General features: G+C 43.0%; 1 protein-coding gene across 1 annotated transcript; it reads right to left on the minus strand.

Moving 5' to 3' along the window:
- Position 1: 1 nt before the first annotated feature.
- LOC124797820 (ejaculatory bulb-specific protein 3-like) lies at positions 2-27990 on the minus strand. Its single transcript, XM_047260848.1, has 2 exons — positions 27780-27990; positions 2-1108 (listed from the first exon to the last, which is right to left on the minus strand). The coding sequence occupies exons 1-2, from the start codon at positions 27988-27990 to the stop codon at positions 876-878; spliced, it is 444 nt and encodes a 147-aa protein (XP_047116804.1). The 3' UTR covers positions 2-875.
- Positions 27991-27998: the final 8 nt, after the last annotated feature.

A 27998-nucleotide genomic window follows, 5' to 3' on the forward strand; every position in this document is an offset into this window, starting at 1 on the left:
GGATCAGTCTTTGCACCCCAATGGGTAATAGTAGGACACATACATACCGCTGTCTTGCTTAACAAATGTATCTTTGACAATGTAGGGAGAAGTAAATATAATGCAAAATAGAGTTGAGGTAAGGGTATAAACAGAAAGGAACAAAAATTTGAATAACCCATGTAGGTTAATTTCAGTTCAGACAAAGAAAGAGGAATTCCCTTTTCGATGGTATGACAGAGTAATAAGCATGAAAAATGTGTTTTAAGGTGTTTCGAATGCAAATAGCTGCTGAGACTTTTCGTTTGAAAGTTGTCCATTACGATTTATGTCATTTTGAGCAAGAGGGCTGGTGGTGTTCCAACTACTCTGAAACTGATTTACTACCAAAATGTTATTCCTAGTTCATTGACTTTAACTACAGTGGCGAGATTACTATCTTGCTCAGTTATCAATAACAAACAAAGCTAAACCATTGATTCTCGTACTAGTTGCATTTTTCTATTGACACTTCCTTCCTAAAACTGTTCTTGGCTAAGCTGCTATAGGTGAATACACAGAAATACAGGGAATTAGTCTGTGTTTAAGGTTTGCAACTACCGTGCGACATTGTTACTCGAATGCAACACCACCGGGTATTGCATCTAAAGTGACAAAAAATAACACTATTAATAGAATCATCAGATGGCTGAGTCTTCTTCACTACAGACTGGTCAGTTGGTAGGATGTTTGCATGTAATACTGCTACTGTGAACGTTTATCAGTGTATGGACAGAGAATGGCATCACTTTGGGTAACTCCCCTGCTGAGTGAAATTCCTTAATGGCTCGGGCAAGACGGGCCTCTGTTAACAAGTAGGGAATCACGTGATTGAAACTGGGACGGTGCGCTGGTGCCTAGGCAGCCGCCGTCGCCGCCTCCGCTGGCTTCTGCTGCTGCTGCTGCTGAGCTTCCTTCAGCTTCGCCTCCAGCCGCTTCTTGTGCTCGCCGTCAGGGTCGTATTTGCGGGAGAGGCGCTGCCAATCAGCGCTGCGCTCCTTCATCATGAACTCGAACACCTTCCGCACGTTCTCCTTCTGCTTGGCCGAGCACTTGGAGCAATCCGACTTGAGAGCGTCTGGCAGCACCTCTGCGAACACACATGTAAAGTGTCACATTCGTAGTATGTTAAAACAAAACCTTTACAAACAGTCTTTAGAGAGAAGTTGTCGATTCTGTCCATTTTAATATACTGAGGGCTCTACGGAGTGTCTCAAATCTTTTGGATGAAACTGAAATAGGTGATAGTGAATCCACAATCGATTATACTGAGGCAGGGAACCATGGTGGGAAATGCATATTTATTCTGTTATGATCATACACCGTTTACACTGCATAACAACAGCATAAGTCACAGTAAATATTCAAAGCAACGACCGCCGGTCTAGTGCATGCATGACAATGGTTCATGAAGTTTTACCGAACTCTCTCAAAGACCCTGGTGCCTATTGTACCAGAAGACAGGCAACCTGGACCCTAGCAAGTAGGTCTTCGTCCGTGTCTGTGGGGGTTTGATACACCAATGTCTTGACGTGACCACAGAGGAAAAAATCCAGAGGTGTGAGATGGTTATCGCGCGGGACAGCACCTCCACTTCCAAGCCAACGATGAGGGTACGCGTTGTTCGGGTGCTCGTGTACATCAACATTAAAGCTGATGCACCATCGTGTTGAAACCACGTACAAGAACTGTGGCACCACAGCTCGCAAAACAAAAAACAAAAAATGTGTATGAAATCTTATGGGACTTAACTGCTAAAGCATCAGTTTCTAAGCTTACACACTACTTAACCTAAATTATCCTAAGGACAAACACACACACCTATGCCCGAGGGAGGACTCGAACCTCCGCCGGGACCAGCCGCACAGTCCATGACTGAAGCGCCGTAGACCGTTCGGCTAATCCCGCGCGGCCCACATCTCACAGGAACACCAGGTAACGTGGACTGGTCAGACTGGTAGGCAGCAAATAAGGTCATATTAGTTCATTTTGGACATTGCCCGTCCATATGTTGACAGAGAATCGTTGCTGGTGGTCACCGCTTACTCCAGTCCGCCCCCGGCAGCTGAGTGGTCAGCGTGACAGACTGTCAATCCTAAGGGCCCGGGTTCGATTCCCGCCTGGGTCGGAGATTTTCTCCGCTCAGGGACTGGGTGTTGTGTTGTCCTAATCATCATCATTTCATCCCCATCGACGCGCAGGTCGCCGAAGTGGCGTCAACTCAAAAGACCTGCACCAGGCGAACGGTCTACCCGACGGGAGGCCCTAGCCACACGACATTTCATTTCACCGCTTACTCCAGACATGGCTGTTGCGCCTGTGGAAAACACCATCACCGGTGAATGGTTCCTCATCTGTGGAGAGCACAAGGTCGTCAGGGGTAAACGCTGTTTATCACCAGCTGCGTTCAGGTGTACAACAGACACCCAGGATCTTTGTGAGAGTACGGCAGAACTGTCTGTGCCATTGCACTACATGCGTTGAGACTGGACGTCGGTGCTTTGAACAATTATTATGAGTTACGTTGTTGTTACGCGATGTGTGTTATGTATGTCCGTAACACTACAAATACACATTTCTGACCATTGGTTTCCTATCTCAATATAATTGGTTGTGCACCCACTATCACCTGCTTTAGTTTGACCCAAAAGGTTTGAGACCCCCTGCATTCGTCATTGCTCCATCAGACTTCACGAGGATAATAAGAAATTCAGAATTGAAAGTGGATTCATGTAACGACATCCCACATCACAAAAAACATTCTTAGCTGTGCTGGAGGAAGTTTTCGCATCGTTAAACGAAGACTGAATACGTGTTAGTGTAATGTGCCTGAGGTACCATCGTTTTGCGGATGGTACCGTAAAGCTTATCTGATCATCATCATCATCACCATCATCATTTAAGACTGATTATGCCTTTCAGCGTTCAGTCTGGAGCATAACCCCCCTTATAAAATTCCTCCACGATCCCCTCTTCAGTGCTAACATTGGTGCCTCTTCTGATGTTAAACCTATTACTTCAAAATCATTCTTAACCGAATCCAGGTACCTTCTCCTTGGTCTGCCCCGACTCCTCCTACTCTCTACTGCTGAATCCATGAGTCTCTTGGGTAACCTTGCTTCTCCCATGCGTGTAACATGACCCCACCATCTAAGCCTGTTCGCCCTGACTGCTACATCTATAGAGTTCATTCCCAGTTTTTCTTTGATTTCCTCATTGTGGACACCCTCCTGCCATTGTTCCCATCTGCTAGTACCTGCAATCATCCTAGGTACTTTCATATCCGTAACCTCAACCTTGTTGATAAGGTAACCTGAATCCACCCAGCTTTCCCTCCCATATAACAAAGTTGGTCGAAAGATTGAACGGTGCACAGATAACTTAGTCTTGGTACTGACTTCCTTCTTACAGAAGAGTGTAGATCGTAGCTGAGGGCTCACTGCATTAGCTTTGCTACACCTCGCTTCCAGGTCTTTCACTATGTTGCCATCCTGTGAGAATATGCATCCTAAGTACTTGAAACCGTCCACCTGTTCTAACTTTGTTCCTCCTATTTGGCACTCAATCCGTTTATATTTATTTCCCACTGACATTACTTTCATTTTGGAGATGCTAATCTTCATACCATAGTCCTTACATTTCTGATCTACCTCTGAAATATTACTTTGCAAACTTTCAATCGAATCTGCCATCACAACTAAGTCATCCACATATGCAAGACTGCTTATTTTGTGTTCACATATCTTAATCTCACCCAGCCGGTCTATTGTTTTCAACATATGATCCATAAATAATATGAACAACAGTGGAGATAGGTTGCAGCCTTGTCTTACCCCTGAAACTACTCTGAACCATGAACTCAATTTACCGTCAACTCTAACTGCTGCCTGACTATCCATGTAAAGACTTTTAATTGCTTGCAAAAGTTTGCCTCCTACTCCATAATCTCGTAGAACAGACAATAACTTCCTCCTAGGAACCCGGTCATATGCCTTTTCTAGATCTATAAAGCATAGGTACAATTCCCTGTTCCACTCATAACACTTCTCCATTATTTGCCGTAAGCTAAAGATCTGGTCCTGACAACCTCTAAGAGGCCTAAACCCACACTGATTTTCATCCAATTGGTCCTCAACTAATACTCGCACTTTCCTTTCAACAATACCTGAGAAGATTTTACCCACAACGCTGATTAAAGAGATACCTCTGTAGTTGTTACAATCTTTTTTGTTTCCATGTTTGAAGATTGGTGTGATTACTGTTTTTGTCCAGTCTGATGGAACCTGTCCCGACTCCCAAGCCATTTCAATTATCCTGTGTAGCCATTTAAGACCTGACATTCCACTGTATTTGATGAGTTCTGACTTATTTTCATCCACCCCAGCTGCTTTATTGCACTGCAATCTATTGACCATTTTCTCCACTTCCTCAAATGTGATCCTATTTCCATCATCATTCCTATCCCATTCTACCTCGAAATCTGAAACATTACTGGTCGCATTTTCACCTACACTGAGCAACTCTTCAAAATATTCCCTCCATCTGCCCAAGGCATCCACAGAATTCACCAGCAGTTTTCCTGACCTGTCCAAAATACTTGTCATTTCTTTCTTACCTCCCTTTCGAAGACTGCTAATTACACTCCAGAATGGTTTTCCAGCAGCTTGACCCATAGTCTCCAACCTGTTTCCAAAGTCTTCCCAAGATTTCTTCTTGGATGCTGCAATTATCAGTTTGGCTTTGTTTCATTCTTCAGCATAACTTTCTCTGTCTACCTGAGTTCTAGTATGTAGCCATTTTTGATAGGCCTTCTTTTTCCTTTTACAGGCTGCCTTGACTGTGTCATTCCACCAAGCTGTTTGCTTCATCCTACTTTTACACACTACTGTTCCAAGACATTCTTTAGCCACTTCTAGTACTGTGTCCCTGTATCTTGTCCATTCCTTTTCCAATGACTGTAATTGACTACATTCAACTAACTGGTACCTTTCTGAGAACGCTGTTATGTACTTGTGCCTGATTTCCTTATCCTGAAGTTTCTCCACTCTTATCCTCCTACATTTGGACCTGACCTCCTGCACTTTCGGCCTCACAATCCCAATTTCACTGCAGATTAAATAATGATCAGTGTCATCAAAGAATCCCCTGAATACACGTGTGTCCCTCACAGCCTTCCTGAATTGCTGATCTGTTATTATATAGTCAATGACAGATCTGGTTGCCCTGCCTTCCCAAGTATACCGGTGAATGTTCTTATGTTTAAAAAAGGAGTTTGTGATTACCAAGCCCATACTGGCACAGAAATCCATGAGTTGTTTCCCGTTCCTGTTGGCCTCCATATCCTCTCCAAATTTACCCATAACCTTTTCATACCCTTCTGTTCGATTTCCAATCCTGGCGTTAAAATCACCCATGAGCAGAACACTGCCCTTGTCCTTTACTCTAACAACTACATCACTGAGTGTCTCATAAAAACTATCCATCTTATCTTGATCTGTCCCTTCACAATGCGAATATACTGACACAATCCTAATTTACTTGCTAGACACTGTCAAATCTATCCACATCAGTCGTTCGTTTACATACCTTATTGCAACTACGCTGGGTTCCATTTCTTTCCTGATGTAAAGCCCTACACTCCATTGTGCTATTCCTGCTTATCTCAAGCGCTAATAAATTTCATCAACGAATGGAACAGCTTAAGCGTGGTGGTTTAAAAGTAGTTTCCAAAATCAGTTTGAATAAGAGCAAAATATACTACCTGACAAAAAAAAAAATAAAAATGGAGCACCAAGAAGACATGGCCGGATATCAATGGAAATTCTTATACGTACAGACCATCGGCGAGTATATAAATGATTAAGAGCTGCAATTGTTGGTGATAGTAGAACGGTGCGAGATTGCGTTAGTGTTTTTCGCGTTTATTACTGATAGGTTATATAAGGGTCGTAAAAAGCATCAGATGTAAAGTGACCACCGTCAAGGACACAGAGATGCCAAGCACTCGTGCAAGGTAACGTATCAGCAACTGGCATAATTTGAAAGAGGCCTCACTGTGGTCTCCATTTGGCTGGCTGGTCGAATCGCGCAATATCCAGATTGATGGGGTATTGGTATGTGACAGTGGGACAATTTTGGACTGCATGGGGAAGTGAGGAGAAGTGTACTCGTTGTCCAGGCTCCGGCTGGCCACGTCTGACCACCACAGGAGAGCATCGCCGTCTTGTGCGCCAAGCACGTCGTGATACCCTCACTTCTGCACCTCCATTTGAGTGTAAATAATAGACTCCAGAGTGCCCCGGAATGCCATTGTTAAATGCAGAGGAGAGAGCGGATAGGTGGAAAGAGTACATTGAAGACCTCTGTGAGGGGGAAGATTTGTCTGGTGTGATAGAAGAAGAAACAGGAGTCGATTTAGAGGAGATAGGAGATCCAGTATTAGAATCGGAATTTAAGAGGGCTTTGAAGGACTTAAGAACAAGTAAGGGAGAAGGGATGGACAACATTCCATCAGAATTTCTAAAATCATTGGGGGAAGTGTCAAAAAGACGACTATTCACGTTCGTGTGTAGAATGTATAAGTCTGGCAATATACCGTATGACTTTCGGAAAAATATCATTCACACAATTCCGACGACTGCAAGAGCTGACAAGTGTCAGAATGATCGTACAATCACCTTAACAGCTCATGCATCCAAGTTGCTGACAAGAATAATAAACAGAAGGATGGAAAAGAAAATTGAGGATGTGTTAGATTATAATCAGTTTGGCTTTAGGAAAGGCAAAGGCACCAGAGAGGCAATTCTGACGTTGCGGTCGATAATTGAAACAAGACTAAAGAAAAATCAAGATACGTTAATAGGATTTGTCGATCAAGAAAACGTGTTCGATAATATAAAATGGTGCAAGCTGTTCGAAATTCTGAGAAGAGCAGGGGTAAGCAATAGGAAGAGACGGGTAACATACAATATGTGCAAGAACCAAGAAGGAATCATAAGAGTGGACGACCAGGAACGAAATACTAGGATTGAAAAGGGTGTAAGACAGGGATGTAGTCTTTCGCCCCTACTATTCAGTCTGTACATCGAAGAAGCAATGATGAAAATAAAACAAAGTTTCAAGAGTGGAATTAATATTCAAGGTGAAAGGATATCAATGATACGATTTGTTGATGACACTGCTATCCTGAGCGAAAGTGAAGAAGAATTACGTGATCTGCTGAATGGAATGGACAGTCTAATGAGTACAGTATTTGAACTGAGAGTAATGAGAAGTAGCAGAAATGAGAACACCGAGAAAGTTAACATCAGGATTGATGGTCACGAAGTAGATGAAGTCAAGCAAAATAACCAGTAACGGACAGAGCAAGGAGGACATCAAAAGCAGACCAGCACTGGCAAAAATGGCATTCCTGACCAGGAGAGGTTTACTAGTATCAAACATAGGCCTTAATTTGAGGAAGAAATATCTGAGAATGTATGTTTGGAGCACAGCATTCTATTATAGCGAAACATGGACTGCGGGAAAACCGGAACAGAAGAGAATCGACGCATTTGAGATGTGGTGCTACAGACGAATGTTGAAAACTAGGTGGACTGATAAGGTAAGGAATGAGAACGTTCTGCGCAGAGAGGAAATCAATACGTGGAAAACAACGACACGGAGAAGGGACACGATCATGGGGCATCTGTTAAGATATCAGGGACTGACTTCCATGGTGCTGCAGGGAGCTGTAGAGGGCAAAACTGTATAGGAAGACAGAGATTAGAATACATGCAGCACATAACTGAGAACGTAGGTTGCAAGTGAAACTCTGACACGAAGAGGTTGGCACAGGAGAGAAATTAGTGGCGGGTCACATCAAACCAGTCAGAAGACTGATGACTCAAATAAATAAAAGTATGCTCCCTACGACACCCTGTGTCTTTTTACACTATTGGTTGGAAATTATCTGGAACCGCACTACGGAATTACCGTCTTATATGTAAGACGGCTACCACCGCAACATAAATGGCTGCGTTTGCACTGGTAGTGTGACCACGAAGCATGGGCTGCTGATGAATGAAGTTCCACTGTGTTCAACCATCAACCAAAGTTCTTCACTACTCGGATGACCATCGTCAGAGAGTATGTCGGTAACATGGGGAGAGATCATATCCTTCCAATGCTTTAGGGAGACGCAAAGGTGCTATTCCAGGGTCATGGTGTAGGGAGCCATTGGGTATGACACAGGTCACAGGTAGTGACTAAGGATACTCAGATCGCACAACGGTATGTTACACACTCAAGTGGTACCTCTTATGCGGGGTGGGGGGGAGTTGCCATTTTTCAACAAGAGAGTTCAGTGCTGGCCCATAAATAGTACGTGTTTTCACGAGTTCTCTACATGATGTTAAGATTCTGCCGTGGCTGGTAAGATCCCCAGATCTGTCTGTAATAGAACGTGTGTGAGACCGTTGCCAGTAACTATGATATCAAGGACTATTACAAAAGTTGTAGGCCGCTTGCCGAAGGATAGGATACAGTGGCTTTCGAAACCCTTCCCACAGAGTCAAATCAGTGCATACATCCCGCCAGAGGAACTACGTCATATTTATAAGTGGGCTCATAATACCGAGATTTTTTTTTTTTGTGAATTTGACTCGATTTTGTAATCACTCTCAACTGGTGGATTTTGACTTTGTTTTCTGCGCCCCTTCTGGCAGCTCCCCTTTTCCTTCTCAGACAGTGTAACGTATATGACCAACATACAGAAAGAACACAATATCACTATTGAAGACGACAACTGGGTAGACAGCAAGATAATACAAACAACGGAGTAAGATAGGCCTACGAGAGTGGTAGTTATCACCTCGAAAAATACACTGACGGAAAACAAATCGCAACAAAAAATGGTTCAAATGGCTCTGAGCACTAGAACTGCTCGGCCCCACCGGTCGGCAAATCGCAACACCAAGGTGTAGTTCGACATAAATGAAAGTTGGCAGGCGTGTTTTTCCACCTGAAAGATGATATCTATTTAAATTTCGCTACTGTCCCATAAGAGTCACGCTAGTAGCGCCACTACGAGGGTGCAAATCAGGTTCTAGTCGCTACAGTCTGGAGCCGCGCGACCGCTACATTCGCAGGTTCGAATCCTGCCCCGGTCATGGATGTGTCTGATGTACTTAGGTTAGTTAGGTTTAAGTAGTTCTAAGTTCTAGGGGACTGATGACCTAAGATGTTAAGTCCCATAGGGCTCAGAGCCATTTAGAATCTTGCTGGTAGCAACACTTCAGTGGCGTCAAGCGAGAGCTCGTTGGAAGGCAGGGTGGAGGTTTGCTGTATTTTCTGATGAAAGCTGTTTCTTCCTCGGTGCCAGTGATGGCTAAGTGTTGGTTCGAAGGAGGCCAGTTGAAGCCTGCAACTAACCTGTCTGTGTGCTAGACACGCTTGATCTGCAACTCGAGCTATGGTTGGGATGAGATTTCATATGACAGCAACACTACTTTTGTGGTTACCCCACGCACCCTGACTGCCAATCTGTACGTCAGTCTGGCCATCCGACCTGCTGAGCTGCCATTCATAAATAGCATTCCTGGGAGTGTTTTCCAACAGGATAACGCTCGCCCACATACCGCTGTTGTAACCCAAGTTGCTGTACAGAGTGTCGATATCTTGTCTTGGCCTGCTCGATCACCAGATCTGCCTCCAATTGAGCACATATTGGATATCATCGGACAACAACTTCAGCTTCATCCACAAGCAGCATTAACTGTTCTTGTATTGACCGGCCAAGTGCAACAGACATGGAACTCCATCCTGCAGACTGGCAACCGTCATCTGTACAACACAATGCATACATGTCCATGTCCTTGCATTCAACCTTTTGGCTGCTACACCGGTTATTAATGTACCAGCATTGCACATATGCAATGGCTTATCTCGCTCTTACACTAACGTGTGATCTTACAATGTAATTCATTAAATATGTTACCTACACAAATGTATTCCAGAAATTTCATTGCCCTACATTAATTATTTTTTGTTGTTGTGGTTTCTTTTCCGACAGTGTAAAAGGCACTTGAGTGTTTGTTTGGGGAGCTCGCTGTTGGAGGGAAAAAAAGGGTGAAGTGGGAATGAGATGAGTTGGTTCATCTTGTTTTGGCTCCTGTAGCGGCGTGCTACGGTACTATGGCATGGCTGTTTCAGGACTATAGACATTTATCTGGAAACAAACCAAATACTGATCAAGTAACTTTATTTTCTCGAGGCGGTAATTGAAACTTTATGACCTCCCCTGGTACAACACTGTTCGTGAATAAAACAGTGTTTTCAGCACCGAAAAGAGATGATTCAGATGGCTCTAAGCACTATGGGACTTAACATCTGAGTTCATCAGTCCCCTAGACTTAGAACTACTTAAACCTAACTAACATAAGCACATCACACACATCCATGCCCGAGGCAGGATTGGAACCTGCGACCGTAGCAGCAGCGCAGTTCCCGACTGAAGCGCCTAGAAACGCTCGGCCACACCGGCCGACCCGAAAAGAGAAGTTTACAATTTGTGTGTATAAATATTTTTGGCTGATGACAGTGAGACATGGACTTTTAATGCGAAAACATTGAAAATTAAGGGTGGATCAGCGAGAAATTCGGAATTACATGATGTGAATTACTATAAGAGGCAGGGAAACAAACAAACGGAGGGTGAACAGATACAGTGAAAGACGTAATTGTGGTATAATAGAAATGAAATGGATGTTTCAGGAGTGGGATGCACTTATGGACTGTAGATGGGTCAAGTAAATTCTTTGCCGGATTTCTGGAGGTAGCAAAGTGACGAGCTAATGTAAGACGAGTGGCTGACGTTTGAGCACATACAGGAGAGAAGTGGATGGTTGTACCTGTAGATGAAGGGCGTACTGCACTGGAAAAGTTTAGAGGTGGCCTTTTTCTAGCAGTGTATGTCATGCAGCCGATGATGATGACGATGATGATGGTGATAAAAATAATCATACCTGCCGAGGCCGTTGTTCATAAACAGTTACATCAGTGTACACAAGCACAAGAGAAAGTTAGTAAGATCAGTGCTAATAATAATTCCTCTCTCAGGCAATGCAGAAATGTAAAACCTCACACAGACCAACAAAAATCCCAGAAAGTGACAAGGGAACAAACAGGAACACAACAGTAAGGCCTCAGTGGAGCAAGAATCGAGCATCTCTCACAAAGCAGAATAATTGAAATGCACAAAATTAGTATCTCGTTGATGATATTGATAAATGTGTTATTAGGTAACAATTTCTGCCACATTACGAACGATACAAGGAAATACCAGCTTTGCAAAAACTTCACATGTTTGGTCGTATAGAAATGGAATTGCAGGATGGAAAATAAACCCCGAGAAATTCTGTGAACACAAAGCTGAACGGACTTCCTACCAGATCTTTCCAACTGACAAAAAATTGTAATCGAAATAACAAAGCCAGTTACAGTTAAAAGATTGAAATATGTATGCAGACACATCGGTTCTCAGTCTTGACACAACATTAATTTAGCAATACTAGCAAAATCTTTCGTTATTAACGTTATCAGAATGCTGCCTCTTGTGTCTATAAGTCTCTCAGAAGCAGAAACAAACCCGTCCTGGATTACTGCCAATGCCTTCTCTGCTGGAACAGGTTCTTTGGTTTCGTTCTTCATGTTTTTGTAGCCAATATGGTTGTGAAACAGAGGTTGCTGAACAGCGGTAGCCGATCCACCACGATAATTAGTTCTTTCACAGTGACCAATAATCAGTAGTGTGATAATTGTACATTCAACCATGTGCATGTATATCCAGTCCCTCTTGGACATTGGAGACATAATATGGTAAGACCCTTCTGTAGTACTTCATAGCGGACATCACCTACGCCACTGAAAGTGTCGCTGTTGGTTTTTCGTGTTCATCCAAGTACGAGGGTTGGAACTGTAATAGTGCCAACTATTTATTTACAGCTCGTATAAAATAGATAAGGGTTTAAAAGTTTTACTGACCTTCAAAGTAGCCACCAGGATTGTGTATAACCCGTTTTCAGCGATGTGGAAGTTGTAGGATACTCTTAGCAGTGGTCGTAGGTTGTGTTCCAAAAATGAGCAGCATAGAGACAGAAGGGATGACACTTTCTGCAGGAACTGACCATCATTTTGCACGACAATGCTCAAGCACGTACAGTGCAAGCTGTTACTGATTTGTTTGACTGATGGGGCTGCTAAGTGCTATACCACCTACTTTACTCTCCTGACTTAAGTCCTCGTGAGTTCAACTCGATTTCTAACCTGAAGGAACTGTCAGCACAACTGGCACTGCTAAGAGTATCCTACGACTTCCACATCGCTGGAAACGGGTTCTGCACAATGCTAGTGACTACTTTGAAGGTCAGTAAAACTTTGAAACAAAGTATCTATTTTCCACGAGCTGTAAATAAATAGTTACCACTATTAAAGTTCAAACCCTCGTACGTCTGCTTCCTAGCGTTAAGAACTCCTTTAAGGATCAATGTATCGTACCAAGGAATTTGCGGACGAATGCTGTTGTATTTGACAAGCGGAAGAACGTAGATTGCTTACAAGCTATATCTAGTACAAAGCGTCGCGTCGGCAGCAATAAAACTACAATATTTGAAAGCAACTTCAACAACGCCCTCGCCATTATCCGAATAGGGACGGAAACGCACATTCTTTGGAACAGCTTACGAATAATATCCTTCAACAACGGCTATCGTGCTTCATTTCTAACAAATCTGCGCTATGTTTTCAGATCTACACACAGTGATTTCAAGTTTTCATGTAATCACAGAGACATGGTCAGTCTGCTTTTGCTTATGTGAAATTAAGAACTACATGTGCCATGTACCATGCAAAAAAAAGTTTGTGGTGACACTGCATGAGAGATATTTCGGTGGATGAGAAAACTAAAATTTGTAACAAAATCAATCGGTATAAACTGTAACAAAGAGCCGGCACTGTCAACCACGATTGAAACAGCAGACGAAGAATCAATATAAATAGCTGAAGAAAATAGGATGTCTCTGGGGAGGTAGTTTGTGACGTCCTTAAGTTAGTTAGGTTTGATTAGTTCTAAGTTCTAGGGGACTGATGAGCTCCGATGTTAAGTCCCATAGTGCTCAGAGCCATTTGAACCATTTTTCGTATTACGGTAGAAGCGAGACGTCGAAGAAAATACCCACACTGCAAACGTTTCTGCAACTGGAGCTCGTTCAACTGTAAGGTTACTATATTACGTTGCAGTTTTGCTCGTAAGATTCGCCGCAGAGAGCGTATTTCCCAAGTACATATACAGAGGAGACCCTTTGGATACCAAAGTTTATATTGTTGCGTAGTCAGCACGCGCCAACTAACACTTCTTTGTCGTCTGTTGGTAGAATCGGACGTGTTGTCTTGTCTGTGCTTGTTGGAGCCTTGATTTCCGCATGCAGCTGTTGCAGCTTCGAACATATCAAATAGGTAATATTTGGCTATGCATTCGCGTGTACTAATACTGCAGGAAACAGAATGTCATGTTTAGGGAGCGATTTCAGTTTAAGGTTTTGCAAAGTTGTAAGTTTTGTTTTGACTATTAGAGCATTGTCGGTTTAAGCACTTCATTTCTAGTATGCACGAACTCAGGAAAGCATCACATCGCTCTTTACCTTTTCTCTTTTTCAAAGTACTGAATAAGCTTTTTGTTTTATATCTAAATGACAGCACTTATTAATAACAATGACCATTAATGTAGACATGTTAATATTATCTAATTCTGTCTGTGTTAGTCTGCGTTCATGGTAAATACACTGCAAAATCACAATAGTTTTCAAGTTAGTCCTTACCGAGCCTTCACATCCCACTTGCTTCTTCAAAAGTTTTTAAGTACCGTTACCTGGACGCACATTACAGCCTGCGTGATCCGATAATTAGTGAATAATTCAATGGATTTTGGCTTACTCACATTGCACCTAGTGATATTTGTTTATGTAACACAAAAGCAGCGGAATTTCTTCCAGTTCATTTTGTTGCAGTGATTACAATCAAAGATGGCATGCACTGTTGAGTAGAGCTATGTTTCCGTTGATGCTCTGGTAAGCCATATCATTCTTAAGCTCAGTCTCACACATTATTACGTGCGCTTAAGGAACAGTGATTGTTTATTCATTTTATGCAGATTCAAATTACGTACAGCTACAGTTTGTCGCCAATTATTAGTCCAAACGACTATCGTATTTAGAGTGCTGTGTTAAAAAATATTGTTTTGTTCTTACTCACAAAAGTGGGAAGGTACACTTTATAATTAGTGATCAATTCAGTCATGATACAAGAATCGTCGACAGCTACGTATGTAAATGTTCGTTTGGTTAACATACGTACCGATGTTGCTCAACTAAAGATTTTATAAATGTTTTGTATTAGAAGTTCAAATATAAAGATTGCAAATAAAGTTAATAGAGTTAGTTATGCAGCAATTCCTTCTACAAATGTTTCACAGAGATTGCACAACGCATACACAACTGTACACATTGGATGTAGAAGTAATGAACTTTCATGTAGTCTCATATAATGGTTTCATACAGGTTGCTAGAACTATGGAAGTTATACAACATACTACTCGTACAACCTGAAAGAAGCAATTCATTTACTCAGATACAGTAACGCAAACTAAAAACCTCCATTTTTGTCAGAAATTATCCTAATTCAGTTATTAGAACGATGGTTGGCCGTTGCCTAACAGTTACATGCAAACGTAACAATATGAACATAGCTAAAGGAAACGTTTTAACGTCGATGCACACCGATACCAAGAGGACACCAAATTTTGCTATTTACACCAACAGCTAGGTGACAAGCAGGGAACAAGTCAACTGACAAAAAATAGATTATTTGGAGAAAACTTACTTCTCTACTTCCAGAACTTTTAATGCTGGCTGCGGGGAGAATTAATGGAAAATGATGTTTCTGAACATTACAGATGTACATCGTACAACGGAAACTCCCCATCGACGGCCTCGGATATAGTGGTAAGTTGTCCCAGCGGACAGTCCGTCTAAAACTAAACACAGATCACGCATGAAAACAGAAAGAAAGTGTCCTGAACTGTGAAAAACGAAGCTCAAGACGTGTACCATCGAGCGAACAGCTAGCACCACGGCGTGGTTGTCGTGTTAGACTGCGAAGGGGGAGATCAGTCTTCAAATCTCCCTCTTGTCTTCTTTTTTTTTCATAAAATTATGAATTGTCCTTCTGATCCTTGACACCTGTTTCCACTGTATTCAAATTTGTGTTGTGTTGTGGTGTAACGTCCATTTGCAACAGCTAGGTGTAAGGAAGGGACCGCCTATTTCTTGTACACGAGTACCACATGTTATGATTCTTACATTCCGTTTTGGAAGTTTTGAATCTTGAGTTCCTGTATTGTAACATGGTACACACCCGTTTATTTGTTGCTTTCATTTCTGTGAGAGGTCGATGCGGCACTCGCCTGCTCGCACTATTCATCACGTTTACTTGTGAACGTAATATATTCTTACTTTAGTCATGTTCTGTAACCAGTGTATAGTATGTGTTGTGTACATAGTTCCGCGTAGTCGGCGCGTACACAACTTTCCCACTAGAGCGCGCCCCGCTAAGCACAACAGCGCAGGCTCAGCGCTCGTCCGTCTCCGCACTACGAGAAGGCGCTGCCATAGAGACGGACCAAATTCTGCTTCCGCCGATCCGCGTATTAAAATGTAATTCAGCCAGTGAGATTGCTGCTAACGTAGAACCTTTTCTCCTCGTGGATCACACTCGCGCAGTGATACATGAACGCGCGAGGTATTATAACAAGTGTACAGACCTCCGATTAGTCAATCTGCATTTGTCTGCAACAGTCTGTACGAGTTCTACATTTGTCTGTACCAGTCTATAGTCAAGTTTCAGTCTGCGCCTAAAAAGATTACCAGATTCCTGTACATAGCCATGAAGATAAATGTATAGACACTTTTGTCAAGTATCAGAGATATGTGTGAGAATAAGATTAACCTACCAATACCAAAAGAACTTCAGATTGTCAATTGTAAATAGCATCCAGACCCAAGTTACATAATTTTTATGTTTGTTATTATTTTAATAAATGTGTGTAAAAATTAATGAAGTTCTGTTTAAACTTGGTCACCGTCAATCTGCTACTCTAAGTGTGCAAGTGGCATTTCTATCATCTGACCTAACGGCAGAAGATAAACACGCCACGATAAGACCACGAGACTTATTGCTGACACTCGCCTACTTCGTTAGAGCGACAAGTCAAATAATCTGATGGTGTATGTACCGAAGGTCTTACAGTACGCACACCACAGTATGACAATTGCCAAGACTATTGAAGGAGAACAGACACGTCAACGGGCCCGAAGAAGATTTTAACATTGACCTCCCAGATTGCAGTCCAATGCCTTGACCGCACAACCATGACACCAAGGTTCTTGCAGTCTGCTCGATCTGCACATCTTGATCTCGGACCATTCAATGTTTCTGTTTTACTTCTTTCTTCGCAGTTCAGTACACCTTCTTCCTGTTTCCATGCTTTATCTCTATTCCGTTTTTGACGGGCTGTCCGCTAGGCCATTTTACAAGTGAATCTGAGGGAAAAGGGGAGGGGGGGGGGGGCGGGGGGGAGTTTCCCTTGTTAGAAACATGAAGTGGCACAGATATGGCTGTCTGTCGTGGATAGGTGAAAGGGAACGAAAGACACTCTGGCAGCAAAATTCTCTTCGTTGGTTCATTTACATAATCTTTGACTAGTATGGAACAGTGCTCAGCAGTTAACTTTCCTTGTCATTACTGCTGCACGACTTGTTTGTTTTACGCCTCTTTGACACTCTACAGACGACCAGCACACAGTGCTTCTTTTGTAGCTAATGCCAGTTTGATCGAGATAACATTGAAGTACTTAAATAGAAAAGAGTAGTTTACCAGTTTTTTTAACGTCGTCATTTTCTATTTGTTACTCACAGTAAGGTCGACCTCAATATTATATAACGACGTCACGTCACAAATTTTCGTAACAAGGTGTTCAAGGTGTTAATTTGCAGTCTACTGTAACCAAAACGTGTACCATCTGCATGATGCATCGAAACTGAATTTCGATTTTCTGGAATTAGTAGGAAATGTTGGAATTGTTATTGATTTAATTAATTTAGGGTCTTCCAAGAAACGTGACTGGTTGCTATATTTATAATACCACCTGAATCACATTGTACTGAGTAATACGATGTATAGGGTCTCTTTATAAGAGATCACATTAACTAATTTTTCTTTTCAAACCAAAAACCGTTACATAAGGGACAACCACGTGTGACAGATTAACTAGGAGTCCAGACCTAATCGTCATTGACGATTTCGACCACATTTATGGTATATGAAGGGCCTGGGCCGGTAATGTGAGACGAAATGGGAGCTACAGATGGCCAAGCGTTTAGAGGAAAGACATTCGCCGAGTGCAACACCAATCATTTATACTAAGATCCAGGCTGCGATTGCCGCAGTGGAAAATATGCAGAACGGTAATTGGAGGGTCGTGGTGTTGAGTCCCTATACGTAAACAATTTTCTTTTTATTTTCAATTTTTGCGTTACTTTCACTGCAAATAAAACGAAGCAGTGTTCAGTATACGGTATTTATTAATATTTGTCATAAAAGGCATGTAAAGAAAAGCAAAATGCAAATTTAGGATTGGAAATAAATTCATAGGAACAAATTTTAAAGTGTACAGACGGCCGCTGTGACCGAGCTGTTCTAGGCGCTTCAGTCCGGAACCGCGCAGCTACTACGATCGCAGGTTCGAATCCTGCCTCCAGCATGGATGTGTGTGATGTCCTTGGGTTAGTTAGGTTTAAGTAGTTCTAAGTCTAGGGGACTGATGACCTCAGATGTTAAGTTCAGAATGGTTCAAATTGATCTGAACACTATGGGACTAACATCTGAGGTCATCAGTCCCCTAGAACTTAGAACTACTTAAACCAAACTAACCTAAGGACATCACACACATCCATGCCCGAGGCAGGATTCGAACCTGCGACCGTAGCGGTCGCGCGGCTCCTGACTGTAGCGCCTAGAACCGCTCGGCCACCTCGGCCGGCTCAGATGTTAAGTCCCACAGTGCTTAGAGCCATTTGAACCATTTTAAAGTGTACATGAGAATTCCCTATATTATATTACATACTTTTATTATATTAAGGCTTATGATTTACACGTGCTGGGATGATATTCATCGAAAAATGATATGGAAAGCAGTAATTAACTCGGCAACTTGTACACTTTATAAATGTCGCACTTTTTACAGTTCTTTGTTTGTTTTAAAGTTTCTACAGAAAAACTAGCTTGGTTTACATTCTTGAAAAATTTACTCTCATCGCACGATTTGGCAGTAAACCACGCGTAACGCATCATCTCGACAAAAATACTGGCGAGGAGAGATAATGATGTACAGTGGAATGAATTTTAATACAGTCTTGTAGGGATGTGATTTCTTTCTCTTTTTCGATAAAAGCAGGTTTTTCATCAAATTTTTTACCTGATAGTAAAAACAGACATCGCATGGTGGCACTAGCGGAGTGCGTTTGGGCGTAATCACTTTAATACCGCACTATGGCAATCCTTCTATCCTTCATCTTTACAAATCTCGTCGTATACTTGTGGATTTTCTTGTCTTTCCCACGAGTCAATTAAGAGAAGAAATTTTTTTCTCCTGCACATAGAGCTTCATCATACAAGTGAAAAATTTTTTGTTTGTAGTTACTGTAGATTTCCTAGACTTTGAAGAAGTAATGACGACATTCCTGGCAATAATTTTCCAGAGAGGGTTGTAGCATATTGTGCTGAATACGAGTGGGTTACTTTGTTCATATTTCGGTTCATTTGCAGTGTAAGTAACGTAAAACGTGAAAATAAAATAAAAAAGTTCTCGCATAGGTACTAGACCCCAAAGCCCACGGATTGACCTCCTGCACTCTTTCCTCTGCGCTAACCGCTGCCAAGAAACTACGATAACAGAACTGCTATTTTTTCAAAACGCTTGGCCACCTGGAACTTTCAGTTCTGTCACTTTCATTTCTGGAAGTCCGCTACCGGTAGCTGAGTGGTCAGCGCGACAGAATGTCAGTCCTAAGGGCAAGGGTTCGATTCCCGGCTGGGTCGGAGATTTTCTCTGCTCAGGGACTGGTTGTTGCGTTGTCCTAATCATCATCATTTCATCCCCATCGACGCGCAAGTCGCCGAAGTGGCATCAAATCGAAAGACTTGCACCCGGCGAACGGTCTACCCGAGGAGAGGCCCTATACAAACAACATTTCTGGACGAAATCGGTGATGAAGAGTAGGCACGTGCCCCTTGTAAGTCAAATCTCGATACCGTTGGACACAGTATTTTGCGCAGCAAGTTAGTGTAAGCGAAGATTTGCTGAATTGTCCTCGTGTTATTTCGAACTTTTGAAACTTTATTAGTTAATCTGCTAGCGTGACCAGGATGTTTAAAGTATAAGTAAAACCTATTCTGTATAATATTTCTAGTGTGCTAGGTTCATCACCTCAGAAGGGCAGTAGTGTGCTCTAGTATACACTCTGTAGTTTAAATGCTCTGAAACCTTTACGCACTTGCAAGTTAAATGTTGATACAAACCTAACGATCTGTTTTTTGCAGTACACACTATGTCAGTGTTTACATCACGCGTGTTTGCGAGTACAGTTCCATAGGGTCTTGATAACGTAGCCCGCATCTCGTGGTCGTGCGGTAGCGTTCTCGCTTCCCACGCCCGGGTTCCCGGGTTCGATTCCCGGCGGGGTCAGGAATTTTCTCTGCCTCGTGATGGCTGGGTGTTGTGTGTTGTCCTTAGGTTAGTTAGGTTTAAGTAGTTCTACGTTCTAGGGACTTATGACCACAGCAGTTGAGTCCCATAGTGCTCAGAGCCATTTGAACCATTTTTGATAACGTAGAAACCAAAACATTTCTCATGTGAAACAGTAGAAAATATCAGCTGCACTGTAGATGGCAGAAAGCTACGTGGTCATCAGTATGTGCGATTAAGAGAATAAAATTTACCACTCCAGATCGTGAAATTTCAGAGAAACATGTGTGGATGATAAAGAAGATGACATATACATCGAAGAGCCAAAACAATGTAACCATCGCCCACCACGAGATGGAATGTCGTCTGGAGAAATCGTGGGCATGGTGACGCGGCAAGGAAAGTACAGGGTGACCCAAAAGTCAGTTAACATCTGAAAATGCACTAATTCACGGAATAATGTACGTAGAGAGGTAAGAATTGACATGTGTGCCCGAAACAATATGGGATTTTATTGAAACCAAAACAGAGTGTAAAAAATGGCCAATGGGTGGCGCTGGGCAGCGACACGTTAGTGACGCAGCATGAGAATCGTGTATCAAATGAGCTGTAGTGAGAGAGGATGTCGTATCATTCCCAGCCTGGCTGATAAAAACCTGCTGGAAGGTACGACTTTTATGCAGTGTGGCTCTACACCCAGTATTGATACACGTGTTAAAGATGTGTGCGGGGATTGCGTGTTGGGCCACTACGTCCGTCATGCTTGGCCTCCCAGGTCCCCAGACCTCAATACTGGTACTTATTAGTTATGGTGTTACGAGAGGTCGGAAGTCTATCGCGGTCGACCGACGTCGTTAAGAAAGCTAAAAGACAGTTTCTGACGCCAATTTCTCAACATGCCTGATATGCTCTACAGTTCTGCTCATTTTTTTGTCCACTACACGTGTTGATGAAGGACGGACGTTGAGCATTTGTTATTAGGAAAATTGTCTTTGCTAAAAATCAATTGTTATGCTAATCATTGCCTTTGTATCATATGAAATGGCATCTGTTGGTGATTTTGTGCACTTTTCTTTGGTTTCAATGAAACCTCATGTCATTTCAAGCATTTGTGTCAGTTTTTACCTCTCTACCTGCTTTATTCCGTGAAGTATTGGATTTTCAAATGTTACCGCATTTTTGTGTTACCTACGGCGGAACAAAGGACGAATGGAGAATCATTCTAGCGCCGATACGGGTCGCAAATGGGAAAATACACTGACAAAAGCGGCTTTCGCAAAGGCAGATGAAATATGCTTGGGAAGGAGCATGTTGGAAATTGCAAAGCCGATCGCCTGTCGGCGTGCTGTTGTCGTGAGTATATATGCAAAGTAGTTGAAGGACGGTGAAACAGTGAGTACACGTCAGAGTGTCGAACGTCCCTGACTCATCACAAAACGTGGGGGTCGGAGACTTACCTTATCTGTAAAGAAGGACAAGAGGCAATCAGTGGCAGATCTGACGACTAAGTAGAGTGTTGGTGGAAGATACATCGTTAAATATGTTGCTCCGCAACAGACGGCCCCTATATGTTCCCATATCGACCCAATGACAGTGTCAATTACAACTGCAACGATCACGGGATCATTGATACTGGATTGTGGGTCAATGGAAACGTGTCACCTGGTCGTGTTATCACGCTTCTACTTACATCAGTTCGATGGTCGTGTCGAGATATCGACATCACCCAGGCGAACAAAAAAATGGTTCAAATGGCTCTGAGCACTATGGGACTTAACATCTGAGGTCATCAGTCCCCTAGACTTAGAACTACTTAAACCTAACTAACCTAAGGACATCACACACATCCACGCCCAGGATTCGAACCTGCGACCGTAGCGGTCGCGCGGTTCCAGACTGAAGCGCATAGAACCGCTCGGCCACAGCGGCCGGCCCGAGGCGAACAGCTGCTCGAAACATGCACTGCGCCACAGGTTCAGGTATTGAGTAATGGGAGATATCACTTAGGCTTTCGTGGAACCTGTGACTGTAATCGAGGCACGTTGACAGCTGTAGACTACGTGAACGTTATTGCGGACCACTTGCTTCATGCTTGACTTCTTACCCGACATCGATGGCGTTTTCCAGCAGGAAAAGTGACCGTGTCACAATGCCAGAATCGTTCTACAACCATTTTCGGAGTAGGATCGTGTACTCCCCTTGATGTCCTGGCCATCAAGTTCACCTTACGCGAACCGATGGAACACACCTGGATCGCTTTCGGGCGGCAGTTCCGTGCTCACAACCACCGGTCCGTAATTTACGGGAACTGCTTGACCTGTGCGTAGGCATCTGGGGCCGCCTATCTCCGAAACCCACCAAGGACTTGTCTAATCCAAGCCATGGACAATCGCTGAAACACTCATTGCTGGCCAAGGCAGGATTTGTCAAGCTTGAAGACAAATAGCAGAAACGCTTGACATGTGCGGGCGGGCATCACCTTGCTGAAATGTAAGCCCGGAATTCTTTGCCATGAAGGGTAACCAAACGGGGAGCAGAATATCGCCGATGTGCCGCTAGTATGCTACAGATGAGAACCAAAGGGGTCCTGCTATGAAAAGAAATGGCACCTCAGGCCGTCACTCCTGGTTTCAGGTCCGCATGGCGGGCGACTGTCAGGTTAGTATCCCACCGCTGTCTGGAGCGTCTCCAGGCACTTGTTCGCGGGTCATCGGGGCTTAGTTCTAAGCGGGACTCATCACTGAAGATAATTCTACTCCAGTCAGTGAGATTCCAGCCAGCAAGGCCCTCTAGATCTCTCCTCAATTGAGAACGTTTGGAGCCTTATGGGCAGGACCCTCCAACCAACTCGTGATTTTGACAATCCAACGCTCCAGCTGGACAGGACGTGGTAAGATATCCCTCAGGAGGACATGCAACAACTCTGTCAATCAATTTCAAGCCGAATGACTATCTGCGTAAGGGTCAGAAGTAGACCATTACGTTATTGATTTGCTCAGTTTTCTCTAGAATAAATCATCTTATGTTTCCGAAATCGTAACCATTTTGATGGTCTGTACATGTATATCACCTCTACTGATTTCCGTCCCATTAGGATAATTCCTTCGTGGTGAGACGTTCTTTTTTTCTCTTTAGAGTGTATGAAGCGCTCCAAAAGTGGACCAGTAGCATGTTCATAATGTTTTGGCTCATCAGTGTATATACGTTTCTGAGTGTAAACACGGACTAAAAGTGATGGTATTTATTAAAGAAAACCAGGCTCAAAATTATGTTAAACTGTAGCCTTAAAACGACGACGGTACTGCTTAGACGGCTATTGAAAGCGAAAGTGGTGTCGGAGAAAGCGGTCCACGTCTTGGGAGAGTGTTACGACAGCAGTCCCAGTCGAAGGCGCCGGCAGGTGGCCTCCTTTCCCGGTCGGGCAGCTTCACGGACCTTGCCCAGTATCCCAAGCCAGTAACAATACCAAAAGAAAACAGATACCCGGAAGAATATGTGGATGTACCTACAGGAAAGCTTCGTCTCAGCTTTTCTCTTCTTATTTTGCGAATGTTGATTCTTGTGACATTTCTTTCTTCCTTTTCTGCCTATTAAATGTTCATTCACTTTTGTCCGAACAAGTTCCCCTATTTTCGTTCAAGTGGTAGCAAGAAATAAGTCTAGCAGGAACGGAGGCGTACGAAGTGCGAATAAGTAGACTTAGACACTGTGATACTCTGACTTCTTACTAACCCATCCATAGCGTCTCCATACTATTTAAATACTTTTTATTAACATCGTATCTCATACGCATGCACATGACGAAATTTTGAGGCCCCGATGGTGTCGTATGTACTAGAGGGAGAGAGAGAGAGAGAGACAAAGAAGGGGCGTTAGGATACAAGAAAATGGTTCAAATGACTCTAAGCACTATGGGCCTTAACATCTGAGGTTATCAGTCCCCTAGACTTAGAACTACTTAAACCTAACTGACCTAAGAACATCACACACATCCATGCCCGAGGCAGGATTCGAACCTACGACCGTAGCAGCAGAGCGGTTTCGAACTGAAGCACCTAGAACCACTCGGTCACAGCGGCCGGCCCCCTAGAATACATTGCATCACAACACAGATTAGTAGAGACGAAGCATTCATTCAATGACAGAACCATTCCGACACTGGCAGGAAGTCTGTTTAAACTACGGCTTGAATTACCCTCGTTATTTCATTTTAGTTGTAGATGTAAATTTCATGATCCGTTTTAACGAGGGATTCCTCTCTAATTATTTTATATTTGAGGTTTAAGCTGTATGCAGTGTTGTCATGTTGTAACTTCTGTTTGGTATTCCGCGGATTACGCGCTTAGGCACCATCAATACTAAACCATGGATTTTACTCCATTATCTGTGCTGGTGGCAGAAGATAGCCGTAGATCTCCTACACTACTGTTGTAACTGCTTGATCGTTTGATGCAATTTTTACAGTCATAAGAAAGAACGGCTCACACTTTCTAGTTGCGCCGAAACTATTAAACTAGTATCTCGTTGCATACATATTTAACGCCTTAAAATGGTGAGCTAAGTTATCATTGTCGATTTTTTCTTGTTTAATTGGAAGCAGTCGTTGTGTTTGGGGATTTAATTGGTGACAGAGAGGCTGCTTTCATCAAAATGACTTCCACATATGTTATATGTGTGTCAGACAACATCAGATTGTGTTCATATATAATGAACTAAAGTGCTGCAGAGCACACTAACGCCCTCTATTTAAAATAAATCTTGTTTATTGTTATCGCACAAAATCAAAAATAAAAAACCTTGGTTTAAGAGATTCTGCAAAAATCTGTTTCCATTTCGGGTGCTGCTTACATTCACAATGTGAAGTTAAATACCCATGCCCTTAGGTCTGTTTTGAGTTTGCCACCAATCGGATAAATTTTTGTCAGGCAACTCGCCTGGTACTATCTGTCGCTATCATTTTATAAATAAGACGTTTTACTCCACAGAATAGTTTCAGGTAGCGACGGCCTAAAAATTATAAAAGAATATTTGCACTGCAAATCTTTTTCTTTTTTCAAAAAATGATTAACATATAATCCACAACAGCTACCAGTTAGTTAATAACGCGCTCTTGGTAACAGGATTACATTCGTTTTTTGACGGTGTTTACACCACAGCACCCAATACCAGTCACCGTGTCTTTCAATTTTTGCGGAAAGTTGGACGCCAACATTAACAAGCCTCGTTCTCGTCTTTTCAAGAACTTTCCAATGCCGCAAAAAAGAATATCGTTCCATTAAAAAGAGCACATACTTGCTTGACGAGCTTCAACGTAGTCTAAACAAAATTCCAAATGTCCAGGAAATGTTTTTTTTATGTTTGTGATGGTTGCAGACCATCATATTTTACACTAGGTGATCAACTTCTGTCTCTGATGAGCATTTGCACTTGTAGATTTAGAGCAAGCTTTTGGCAAAGTGGACTCGACCAAACTCTGAAATTCTGAAGGTAGCAGGTATAAAATACAGGAAGCGAAATGTTATTTACAACTTTTACTGAAATCAGACTGTGTTTATAAAAGTCGATGGATAGTAAGGCTAAACGGTTCGCCCACATCTCGTGGTCGTGCGGTAGCGTTCTCGCTTCCCACGCCCGGGTTCCCGGGTTCGATTCCCGGCGGGGTCAGGGATTTTCTCTGCCTCGTGATGGCTGGGTGTTGTGTGCTGTCCTTAGGTTAGTTAGGTTTAAGTAGTTCTAAGTTCTAGGGGACTGATGACCATAGATGTTAAGTCCCATAGTGCTCAGAGCCATTTTTGCTAAACGGTTCAAATGGCTCTGAGCACTATGGGACTTAACATCTGTGGTCATCAGTCCCCTAGAGCTTAGAACTACTTAAACCTAACTAACCTAAGGACATCACACACATCCATGCCCGAGGCAGGATTCGAACCTGCGACCGTAGCGGTCACGCGGTTCCAGACTGAAGCGCCTAGAACCGCATGGCCACACCGGCCGGCGATGGATAGAAAGGAAAGCGCTAGTTGAGAAGGGGGTGACACGAGATTGTAGCTTGTTCCCGATGTTCTTCAATCAGTACACTGTGCAAACTATCAAGGAAAAAGGAACAATTTAGAAATGGAACTGAAGTTCAGAGAGAAGAAATAAAACATTTGCGATTTACGAATGACCGAAGTCTGTCAGAGACGGCTAAAGACTTGGAAGAACAGTTGAATGCAATAGATAGTATTTTGAAAAGAGTTTGTAATATGAACATCAATAAAAGTAAACCTATGGAATGGAATAAGGTCTAAGTAAAAATAAACCAAGGGAATGTAGTATAGTCCAGCTAAATCAGACGATGCTGAGGGAATTAGATTAGGAAATTACACTAAAAGTAGTAGATGAGTGTTATTATTTGGGTAGCAAAACAACTGATGATAGCTGAGGTAGCGAGGACTTGAAATGCAGAGTGGTATGAGCAAGCATTTCCGAAAAAGCGAAATTTGTAAACGTCTAATATAAGTTTAAACGTTAAGAAGTCTTTTCTGAAGCTATTTGTCTGGAGTGTAGACTTGTATGCAAATGAAACGTGGATGATAGCCAGTCCAGACAAGAAGAAGTTAGAAGCGTTTGAAATGTTATGCTGTAGGAGAATGCTGCATATTAGGTGGGTGTATCGAGCAACAAGTGAGAAAGTACTTAACAGAACCGAGGGAAAAACAGCTTTATGCTACAACTTGACTAAAAGAGGGGTTTGTTTGAAAGGACACATACTAAGGCGCCAAGGAACTGACAATTACGGTTCAAATGGTTCATATGGCTCTGAACACTATGGGACTTAACATCTGAGGTCATCAGTCCCCTAGAACTTAGAACTACTTAAACCTAACTAACCTAAGTACATCACACACATCCATGCCCGAGGTAGGATTCGGACCTGCGACCGTAGCGGACAATTATGTAATAAAAGGAAGTGTGGAGGTAAAAAATTGAGACCAAATCTTGAATACCTTACGGAAATTAAAATGGATGTACGTTGTGGTAGTTATGCATAGATGAGGAGGGCTTCACTGGCTAGACTAGCTTGGAGAACTGCAGCAAACTAGTCTTCGGACTGAAGATTGCAACATGACGACCACATTCAGAACTTGAGTACAAACTATTTTTCCGTGATATTGAGGCAACGTATGTAAATGTGATACAAGCTACAAGAACTTCACCGTTTTACATGAAGGTGCCACTCCCTGCACCAAGTGCCTATCCGCTGCAAATCTTCCTGCATTTCGCTACAATTTTCTAATGCTGCAACTTCTCTGTATACTACAGCATCATCCGCGAAAAGCCGCATGGAACTTCCGACACTATCTACTAGGTCATTTATATATATTGTGAAAAGCAATGGTCCCATAACACTCCCCTGTGGCACGCCACAGGTTACCTTAATGTCTGTAGACGTCTCTCCATTGATAACAACATGCTGTGTTCTGTTTGCTAAAAACTCTTCAATCCAGCCACACAGCTGATCTGATATTCCGTAGGCTCTTACTTTGTTTATCAGGCGACAGTGCGGAACTGTATCGAACGCCTTCCGGAAGTCAAGGAAAATAGCATCTACCTGGGAGCCTGTATCTAATATTTTCTGGGTCTCATGAACAAATAAAGCGAGTTGGGTCTCACACGATCGCTGTTTCCGGAATCCATGTTGATTCCTACAGAGTAAATTCTGGGTTTCCAAAAACGACATGATACGAGAGCAAAAAACGTGATCTAAAATTCTACATCAGATCGACATCAGAGACATAGGTCTACAGTTTTGCGCATCTACACAGCAAGGACAGTCTACTAGTATCTACGGTCGAAGGTTACAAATAGCGGGATGAGGACGACGGCGGGGCCAACGAAAACAAAGAGAAGAGCTCGAATCAACTCGTCGGTTGTCGATACTCACTCTTGAGATCGCGGGCTTCTGGAGTGCAGGGCGCCTCGTCCATGAGACACTTGATGGTGGCGGCGACGAGGCGCTGGTTGCGCAGCATGCGGTCCACGTCCAGGTTCTCGTACTTGGCGTAGAGCGCCTCCTGCGGGCCGGCCGCCTCCGCCAGCGCCAGGAGCAGCAGCAGCGCCGCCGCCGCCACGGTGCACAGTGTCGCGGTCCTCATGTTCGTGG

The sequence above is a fragment of the Schistocerca piceifrons genome, chromosome 5 (genome assembly GCF_021461385.2).
Source record: "Schistocerca piceifrons isolate TAMUIC-IGC-003096 chromosome 5, iqSchPice1.1, whole genome shotgun sequence".
NCBI classification, from domain to species: domain Eukaryota; kingdom Metazoa; phylum Arthropoda; class Insecta; order Orthoptera; family Acrididae; genus Schistocerca; species Schistocerca piceifrons.